The 10309-nt window shown below is 47.7% G+C and overlaps 1 protein-coding gene across 1 annotated transcript; it reads right to left on the bottom strand.

Moving 5' to 3' along the window:
* Nucleotides 1–2059: 2059 nt before the first annotated feature.
* On the bottom strand, nt 2060–8474 carry LOC112111135 (guanylin-like). The gene is made up of 3 exons (XM_026660073.1): nt 8246–8474; nt 5473–5662; nt 2060–3850 (listed from the first exon to the last, which is right to left on the bottom strand). The coding sequence occupies exons 1-3, from the start codon at nt 8318–8320 to the stop codon at nt 3783–3785; spliced, it is 333 nt and encodes a 110-aa protein (XP_026515858.1). The 5' UTR covers nt 8321–8474; the 3' UTR covers nt 2060–3782.
* Between the last annotated feature and the right edge of the window lie 1835 nt (nt 8475–10309).

Below are 10309 nucleotides of genomic sequence, written 5' to 3'. Positions count from 1 at the left end.
CCAATAAGCGCAGGACCCACCAAGATAGAGGAGGAACTTTGTCACAATAGTTAAGCTGACTGTGAAGAGTTACAAAGGAATCTCACAAAACTGGGTGACTGGGCAAAAAAAATTACAGATGAAATGTAATGTTAAGTGCAAAGTAATGCACATTGGGAGACATAATGCCAACTATACATACAAAGTGATGGGGTCTATATTAGTTGTTACCACTCAAGAAAGAGATCTTAGTGTCATCATGGATAGTTTTCTGAAAACATTTGCTCAGTGTACGGTGGCAATCAAAAAAGCTGGAGAGGAGGCAACTGGATGATCAGCCAACATTGTGTCCTTCTGATGTCCGGGAGGGACCAAGAAGCGAATGTTTGTGTTTGTCTGCACACAACAGCAACAATTCTCTGTTATCTTTCTTAGTGAAGTTAAGGCAGTTTGGAGTTTTCACATGACTTAGCATGTCAGGGTAAACACGAGTTCCCCCATCACCTTTAGCTTGAGAGGAGTCATGGACCAGTGCTTAGCACTCTAGCCTGGGCTGTAGGATAGCTGGGTTCAATTCCAGCTCTGCCCCAAACAGCCTGTATGACCCAAGGAAAGTCACCTTTGTGCCTCAGTTTCCCAGCAGAAAAGCTGTTTCTGGATAGTGCTTCCCTGCCATGCAGTGGGGCTGATGCTCAGATACTGCAGTGATGGGGGGCCACATAAGAACCTTACATAGAACTGCTAATTCGTTTGAAAACTACAAACTGCCTTGTTTTCACTACGATTTCACCTTTCTTCCTAGTGGGGATTCACCCTCACTATTGACTCTCAGAATTTGAGAACCTGGAGCAGACACACAATCATTTATTGCTCTAACGCATGCTCATGCAAACTTGAATGTCATGTGCAGTAGCATATAAACATAGTCAGAAGCCTTCCCACACATACTTTCCACAAATAAACACCACCACATCCTTTCCCTTCAAAACTATTACAACATTGCAGTCTGCTCCTCTGGCCTCCTGCCATCCCATCCACAGGCTCTTTCGCCTTCCAACAAAACAATCCAACCTGTGGCCTAAATTCTATTTTCCATCTTTGTCCTGGATGTTTATGACCCCACCAAAGACCTCTCTCCAAACCCAGGTTCAAACCCCTGACTCAGAGAGGAATGGCAACAATATCATTTTGCATTTATTCAGGAAGCCAGAGATGTCTTTTCCTGATGCATTATTTACAGCATTTCAAGCAATCATCTTGAATTCATTCAGCTGCAAGTGATACCCTTCTCCAACCTAAATCTTAGTTACCTTTTCTCCCCCAGAACCTCAACATACCCTGGTTTCAGGCTGACCTTGTGTTATTCCCAAATCCCACCTGCCCAAAGCCAGCAAGTATTGGAAATCTAATAGGAAAGTAAAGATTTGACAGATTTCCCTTCAAAATTCCAGACCAAATAAGCTTCTAAATTCCTACTTATCCAAACCACCCACATGTTACCCATTGCTAACCAGGATAGGGTGCGAATAACCAGTAGCATAGAGATGTCACAGAAAGAAATTCACATTTGGATTCACACATCTGGAGGCAAAACCAGAGTCATGAAAGATTTAGTGAAGGAGGAAACTGAAACCTAATGTGGATGCCTGGGAATACAGGAAGTGCTTGGATCTACCCTCAACTACTCAGCAAATAATAAAGACATCAATATCCAAGGAAAGTTGGGTTTTATTTTCCTTGCAAACAAATTAAGGTACCTTGATTTGCCTAATTCCAAACATTGTGAGATAGACACTAAACTAGAATCTGTGCTTTGCAGGGCATGTTCACTATAGCCAGACTTTGATACTTAGACCTCCTACAAAATGCCAGCGGTTGACTATAATGTTAGTTACAGTAGAAACATTACAGTTACTGTGTGCATGAATAAGTGTCAATTTGCTAGTATGAATTTGTAACCAATGTACCACTTACCCAGAAAGAATATTCACTGACAAGTAAGAATGTCCAGACTATTGTGTGATTCAGCATTTTTATTTATTTACTTATTTTTAACTATAATGTTTCTTTACATCTTTTTCTATAAGTAGGAAATAACTCGCTGATATACAGAATGTGGTAAGTGAACGAGACTTTCTTTTTAGCCACACTAACCTGAACAAAACACAGCGATTAGTTTTACAATTAGAAAATGCAACTATTAATATGTACAGAAGAACAGGCATAACTGCATTACAATGCACAGGAGCTGCTTATCTCAAAACTACTGCGGTTAAAAATTACGGTGATAAAAACCAAACTGGGTGACAACTGAAAGGATGTGTATTGTACTCTGTAAATGCAGAAATATTGTGTTTTCTCGTGCATATTTCTATTGCAATTACACCACAAGACCTGGATTGTGTGAAATATTCAAGTGTACCTGCTTGTTGCAGTAGTGAGAGGTAAATGCACAAGTATTACTACAGTGTTATTACTAAGAAGTCAGTGAAGGTGCAGCAGAAGAGCTGCAAAATCAAACTAAAAAACGCAGTCTAAGGTTCACAGATTTCAAATGGCAGAAAATATCCCTATCCCTAGATGAAATTACATAGTTTTATTATAAACACATCCACATCATAGGGGTGCACATACATGTAACACCCAGGAAGACATATGCACACAGCCATCACAATCTCATGCACAAATCCTTCACTACACGTACATAACGTAAGCATTAAAGAAATGCAAAGATAGGAGTGGTGTGAGGAGCCTAGCAATTAACCATCAGCCTGTGCAGAACCCCACCAGATATAGAAAGGTCTCCCTTGAGTAGCCTCTTGCATCAATAGATAAACAGATCCCACAAAGAAAGGGAATTGTCCTGGAGCCCTGGGTTCCCATAGCCCAAACCCAGGAACAATGAGAGCGGCTTGCCTCTAAGCTCTGGGGCCAAGCACTGCCAAGCCGAGAAAGAAACTGCTGATGCTGCCCTGGGCAGGAGCTAGCCCCCTTGCAGGTGGTAGATCGTTAGTGTTCTGCAGCACAGCACCTGTGCAAACGAACTTATCACTGCTGGGGTGAGGTCACAGGGTCCTTCTGGGAAAAATTCTTGGGGAAAAAAGTATTGGGAGGTGGGGTGGGGGAGGCTTGCAGAGGGCAGCAGGGCAGATGGTTAGTTCAGATTGATCAGCAACATTAAGACAACTAAATGGACACTGAACCAATCCTGTCATTAGCCCCACCTCCCACTATTAAACTGGATTGTGCCTGTGCTAACCCCATCCCACGGCACACGGGTTGTGCCGATAGAATTTTCTCTGCGCTACCTGATCTACTAGTGCAGGTGGAGACAATCACACATGGATTTAGACCTCACAAGGTTTTTACAGGAGATGCTACAATTCCCCAAACCTCCCACCTATCCTAACAAAGCTTTTTGGAAAGTGAAGCAGTGACCCTGGCGTGGGTGTTGGGAGGGGATCGTGTTTGTGTTTCTCAGGGCTAGTCTACACTAGAAGCACTACACTGGCACAGTTGCACCGCATCTGGTGAAGAGCTCTCCCATCAGCACAATAAATCCACTCCGCGAGAGGCGGTCGCTATGTCAGCGGGAAAAGCTCTCCCACCGCTTTAGTCAGTGTAACTTACGTCGCTCAGGGGGTGGCTTATTCACACCCCTGAGCCACATAAGTTATACCAAAATAGGTGGTAGCGGAGACCTGGCCTAAGAGAGAATAGCTTTGCCAATGCAAACGATGCTGCAGGATAAATGCAGAGATTGCAGGGCTTGGCTGGCCCCATATACATGGTTTCATCCTTCCTCAGCGACAACCTGCGCAGGCTGCATTGGCGCAGATTTCACATATATCCATGTCTTGGACAGCTAAGTCTGTTCAGGAAGAAAAGAGAGTATTTCAGTGATACTGTCAGGGCATTTCTGTAGGGGAATTGAGCAAGCGCATCAGGGGACATGGAGACTCCTTCTCACTGCTGCTTTGGGAGCTTTAATAGTCACCCGAACAAAATAACAAGGAAAACTGGACCTTGTAAAGTCTTAGCTGAAGAGTGACAGCTTTTACCAATGCACTGGGGGGAAATAGTGCACAGGAAATAGGTATTCAGTGACTGAACCAGGAACACTCCGTAGCACAGAACTGTGCTGTTCAGAACCTAGATTCATCAAGTTTAAAGCCAGAAGGGACTATAAGATCATCTAGCCTGACCTCCTGGATATCCCAGGCCATTAAATTTCACTCACTTACCCCTGTATTGAGCCCACTAATTTGTGTTTCACTAAAGCATCTTCCAGAAAAACCTCCAGACTCAATTTGAAGCCATCAAGAGATGGAGAATCTACCACCTCCCTTGGTACTTTGTTCCTGTGGTTAATCACCCCTGATGTTAAACATTTTGCCTTATTTCTAATTTGAACGTATCTGTTTTTAGCTTCCAGCCCTCAGTTCTTGTTCTGCCTTTCTCTGCTAAGACAAAAGAGCCCTTTAGTACCTGGCGCTTGCGTTAACAGCTAGATTGTTTTCACATGTCAGAGTCTGGATTTGGTGACATTCAGGGTACACATCTTTCCTTTGGACTGAGGGAATCTAGTCTGGATGGTGCTTATCTGGGAAGGGCCACTTACAGCTGTCTTGATCTAGTGAGTTGTAGTGTTTGATGTTTTTTTTTCTGCAATGCTCAGAGAGCAAATAAAATTCAATGACAGATACCGTTATAGGGTTTCATGCAGGAATCACTGGGTGAATTTTCTGTCCTGGGCTATGCAGGAGGTCAGACTAGATCAGAGGTGCCCAACCTACAGCCTGTAGGCTGTACACGCCCACCGGAGCATTTCATAAGGCCTGCAGCCCGTTTCAACACGATATACTAACGGCCGATTCATTGGCGTTTTGTTGTCATGTTGACATCGTTTTCGTTTACACAAGTGTGTAAATAGATTGGTTCTAATTGTACAGGATTGTCTGTCTAAATACATACGAAACAAGATGAACGTAAAATAGAAATCAGTAGAGGTGACTTTAAATCTTATTAATAATCTATAGAATTTGCTTGGCCCACACAAGGGTGTGCTTAGGTTTACGTGGCCCTCCCGTGTAATAAGGTTGGGCACCACTGGACTAGATCATCACAATGGGCCCTTCTGGCTTTAAACTCAGCTAAGTTGTAGCAAGAACAATTACTCCAGGGGAGCTATCCCATAATCGCTTCAGCTTGATCCAGGTAACTCCTGCATCAACAGGTGTCATACAGAAATCTCGGTGCTAGCTAGCGGCGACCTCAGCAACTACTGCAGTCGCTACAGGGAATTTTGTCTGACTGCCTGCCGCGGAAAGCTCACGGATACACCAGCCCTAGCTATTTATCAACTGCTCTAGCAGCAGGCTGCGAGTATAGGGGGAACAGTGCAGTTCTGGGGCTGCCTCTCTCGAACATTTGAGATTAAAGGGTCCCAGCTACGGGGGCAACATGGGACGCTTGCGAGTAAACACTACGTACTCAGCCTGTTAAAAATGATGGGTGCATCTTCCCTTTGACAGACGGGCTGAAATTCTTTGGGCAGCTCCGGGTTTGCACACACAGAAATGAAACTGGTCCTAGCCATCATCCGGGGACTGGCTCTGGCATCTGCATCCAAGAATTCCTTCAGCTTCTTCACAGCCTCTAGTGGGAACGAGAATTCCCCCTCCTATTTAGAGAGAACCAAAGCAATATGTCAGGCAAGGAGTCATTACGCAGATCCCTCTCGCTTCACCAGGAGCCAGTGACGCCAAACATGGGCCCAATGTTACATTCCAGGGGGAAAGGATGGTGCTCACTGTTGGGCCATTTTGGAACTGCGGGGTGGGGGCCTGTTAGATTAGCACTCACTGTGGACCGATTGTCAGTTCTTCAGTACAGAGACCTTTGAGGTCACCTCACCATGTGACCAGGCTGGCCAATCAGCTAGACAGAGGCTTTTCTACCCATCGTACTGAACAGCAGCAGCTGCATGCATATTGCACTTATCCCTGGCAGACCCTCCAGCTAAAAGTCTCATCTGCACTGGAGGGTGCATAGAGAATGAAGAATGTAACCACTCCATGAGGAGGATCCCTGTCCTTTGCTATGGTCCAAAAAGCGTGGTGCATATTTATGTAAAAGCTGGCCCAGCCCCGTGGTGGTGACTACTGTTTCTACTGGGCTTGGGGCCAGCATCAGACGATGCTCGTCAGATAGGCAACACTGCGTATTTGCAGTCCAACAGGAGAGGGTTGGGTGTGTAAGCGGGAATAGACTAGGTGGAGTAGCAGGGCTTGTCGGAGCAGAGCTCGACTCAAGCCCCCTTCCTTTCCCACCAGACAGAATGTCTGTTCCTGGGCTCCGCAGCTGCCAGATTTTATAATGGAAGTTGAAACATTGATTTGCAAATGATTTCTGTTTACATTCCACAGACGCCACATGCCTCACAAAGCATCTTTTATGCATCTCTGCAATGTGCCATCGAGATCTGTGCCATATGGCAGGTACTTTGTTTACCCTACACAGCCCTTAAAAGCACATTGCAAAGTCACATGGATGTCAGTCACCATCTTGCCGAAGATGCTTTGTTGGTCATGTGGTTTCTAGGACATATGGAATGAAAGCAGGCAGAGGGATTTCACAGACCAACAGTCTCGGTGGGGTTTTTGCCTTGAGAAATCAGTTTGAACCTGGGGAAGCTGACCTGGCCCAAGTGAAAGGGCTAGAATCCTGTTCACAAGTGAATTGTACGAGCATTCTGGTCTCACGAGTGGCAGGGTGAAGCCAAGCTCAATGAATATCAACACAGGGCTTAAAAAATACAAACGTACTTAACATTCTGTACAGCCCTGGGTAACAGCCCTTCCCACGGAGCTGGGCTCAAAGTGCAAGGAGCTGGATGCTCAGAGCTGAGCGTCCTACACCCGTGCGTGCGTGTGTGCACGTGGCCACTCTTGGAAAGACATGTGGTGTGTTACTGGCGGTAGAATAAGGAAAGAGAACCAGGGGCAAACCGCACATTAAAGATACTAGAAAAGGCAACAACAGTTTTTCCAGTTAAACGTGGCTTTAGGGTGTACAAAAAAAGTTGCTGCAGCCGCAAGGCAGATGGGAAGTTGGAGGTTTTTTTCCTTTCAGAGAAAAGCATCTGTTCCCACCCACAGTCCTTGAGCTCAGGAACAGCTTGGGAGAAAAGGAAGACGTGACCTCACAATCAGCAGCCCCCTGCCCCAGAAGGGGAAATGAAGAGAAAGCAAAGCTGAGATACTGTAGAACAGTTCCTGGCAAACCTGCCCTACCCGCAGAGACTTGATGAACAGCTGATGATACTACACACTTTGGCATTCCGGTGAAGTTAGTGAAACGGCAATGAAATTCAGTGAGCACGGGCTCCTGCGGGGGTCTGAGCACAGACAGAATTCTTTCTCTCTCTCGTTCTCTGTCTCTCTCGCACACACACACCCAGCCCCCTTTGGGTCACATTTGCAAAATACAGCCCAACAGCTTTCCGTTGTTCCCAAAGGCCCCAAGAGTGGGTGCTGAGCACTTTTGAGAATCTGGCCTTATTTACCATCCCCCTTTTGACTGAATAGCCTTTAGGTCCATTTTTTATTCCCTACGTGACATTTCTGCAGGCTCCGTCACATAAATTAGTTAAATAAATATACCTATCTCATAGAACTGGAAGGGACCCCGAAAGGTCATTGAGTCCAGCCCCCTGCCTTCACTAGCAGGACCAAGTACTGATTTTGCCCCAGATCCCTAAGTGGCCCCCGCAAGGATTGAACTTACAACCCTGGGTTTAGCAGGCCAATGCTCAAACCACATCCCTCCCCCCTAGTTAATTACTTGCAGGGGGAACTTCTGCCCAGAAGCAGATTAGCCAGGTGGGCCAGAAATAATTTAGCCCCTTCTGTGAAATAGGAGATGTCCCTAATCACTATGTCTGGAGGTGTCTGGCAGCCATCGGGCACACACTTGGCACTTATAGTCCAGAACATCTCTCATTGGAGGAGTTCAAAGCATTTCTGCAAACGATCAAGTCTCACAAACCTCAGAGGTAATTATAAATACAAACCCCATTATACGGATAGATAAATAGAGGCACAGAGCAATGAAGTTACACACCTTGCCAGTGGCAAGGTGAGGATTAGAACCCATGAGGCCACTTTATAATCGCCTGTTCTAACCATGCTCCCTTGCATCACAGTCACACCTTGTTGAAGCTATAATAATAAAAGGACAGAGGTCTGAGAGCCCGTGATCTCACCTGGACATGGACAGGCTGGGAGCTGTGCACCAGTATCAGAAGCATAACAGTTACTGGGAAAGTGACGCCTTTCATGGCACCTGCAGGTACTACTCCCTTTCCTTCTCAGGCTAAGTCTTCTGTCTCAATTTGAGTGCTTCGTTCTCCTTTTCCCGTGTCTCTCTGGCGCTTCTCTCTCTCCGCTGTGCTCCTTTGGATTCTGAGTACTCAGTTCCTCTAGCAGGCAGGCCTGTTCCTTCCCAAAGGGAAGGGAAGCTTTATAAGGCCTTCACACACCATTGACTTGGTCATTCATTAATCCAATCATTGACTGAGCAAATTTATTGCCATTTAATAAACACTGAAAGGACTAATAGTTAACTGCTTATCAACAGAGCAGGCCAGCCCCACCCTTGCAGATCCCAATGTTTATGAGTCTCTTCAGGCCTGGGAAAGTGGCTCTAACACAAGGAACCATAAAATTCCAGCCCTTACGTGCCTAATCCCACGCACTGTCTGAAACCATGTCCCCCCATGTGGTGTGTCCTTAATTTCCCGGCCAGCTCATGTGTCCACAGTGTTCTGAGAATGAAAGAGGATTGGAAAGAGATAAGAGGCATTTGGCCCCTTGAAGCAACTGCTGGTCACTCGGCTCCCTCCTGGAACGCCAATGAGTAAGGAATGCAGTGAGGGATCTGGGGGAGTTGAATGTGCTCAGGACGCGAGGTATCTGCAGTGCGTGGATCTGTGAGTTTCTCTCACTGCTGCTCTGTGAAGCACCTTACTAGAGTGCTCCTATATGCATGGTACAGAGCAGCTCCCAGCCAGGGTCCTTAACAATGACACGGTCCTGGCAAGACTCCTTCCACCCTGTAGCCAGCCAGCAGGATCTCCGGCTGCAGACAGACAACCCACACGATCCCCACAAAGTGAGCAACCCCATCAGGAACCTGCACCCGGTTCCTGTTGGGAGAGAGATCACCATGGGCCCTTCCTGAAATGAAAGGTAAAGTCCTCTGAATGGCTACATCAAGATGGTCAGTCCACATCAATCACACAGTATTGCTATGGTCCCCAGACCCCCATGGGCGCTGTGCAAACACAGCCCAAAGGGACAGACCCTGCCCCGAGGAGCCGACCAGCTGAGTATAAGACAAGAGGCAACAGGTGGACACAGCCAGATTGACAGGGGAAGGACAAGGAGACAGCGCTGGTCGGCATGGTGGCCAGTGGTCCCAGCACATTAGCGGCTTAGCCACGGCTGAGCTTTCATGTAGGCTTCAGAGCACAGGAGCATTTTGTGGAGGGCTCTGCAGGAAGCCGATGAGCTCGACTGGAGGGTGCTTGTGGGGAGCACCCCCCACACCTGAGGGGCAGCCTGGGACAAGGCACAAAGGAGTTTGTTTGAAGATGTAACAAGTGGGCGATGGAGGCTGGTATCATGGGCCAGTCGTAGGCAGGAGGCAGCCTTGTGACACTGAAAGAGAGATGACGGGGTAGGGCGGGAACTGGCAGGGGAGCTGGCTCAGAATTAGGTCTTACTCCCCACCCCCAAATCTAATCAACCCCCCACCTTAGCCCAGCCCCACCCCACCCCACACCACACCACTGCCTACATCTATAAAGTGTGGGCAAGAGCCTCTTTCCTTCTCTGAGCTCCCGAAACTATTTCCCTTACCATAAAATAACCCCTTTGTCCTCTCCTACCAGCAACCTCCCCTCAAAACTCCCTGCCCCACTCCCCCAGACCCTGCTCCCCCTCCCCAGCGCTCCCTGCCCCGCTCCCCCAGACCCTGCTCCCTCTCCCCAGTGCTCCTTGCCCCACTCCCCCAGACCCTGCTCCCCCTCCCCAGCGCTCCCTGCCCCGCTCCCCCAGACCCTGCTCCCCCTCCGCAGGGCTCCCTGCCCCACTCCCCCAGACCCTGCTCCCCCTCCCCAGCACTCCCTACCCCGCTCCCCCAGACCCTGCTCCCCCTCCCCAGGGCTCCCTGCCCCATTCCCCCAGACCCTCTATTCTGCCCCCAGCAGTCCCTGCTTTGGGATATTCTGAAGGGGTCCAACAAGCTGTCGGGGTGTGTGCTGAGC

Source organism: Terrapene carolina, unplaced genomic scaffold (genome assembly GCF_002925995.2).
Source record: "Terrapene carolina triunguis isolate 2854851 unplaced genomic scaffold, T_m_triunguis-2.0 Scaffold714, whole genome shotgun sequence".
NCBI lineage: Eukaryota > Metazoa > Chordata > Testudines > Emydidae > Terrapene > Terrapene triunguis.
Note: the sequence above shows the minus strand (reverse complement) of the source record. Positions and strands in the feature narration are given on the sequence as shown.

Excerpts from the sequence above, each read along its gene's own strand:
- LOC112111135 (XM_026660073.1), bottom strand. The coding sequence starts at position 8,320 with ATGAAAGGCGTCACTTTCCCAGTAACTGTTATGCTTCTGATACTGGTG. Across the intron at positions 5,663-8,245 it reads CCCAGCCTGTCCATGTCCAG|GAGGGGGAATTCTCGTTCCC; the intron begins GTGAGATCACGG and ends CTCTCTAAATAG. Across the intron at positions 3,851-5,472 it reads CATCATTTTTAACAGGCTGA|ACTTAGCTGTCCAAGACATG; the intron begins GTACGTAGTGTT and ends CTTCCTGAACAG.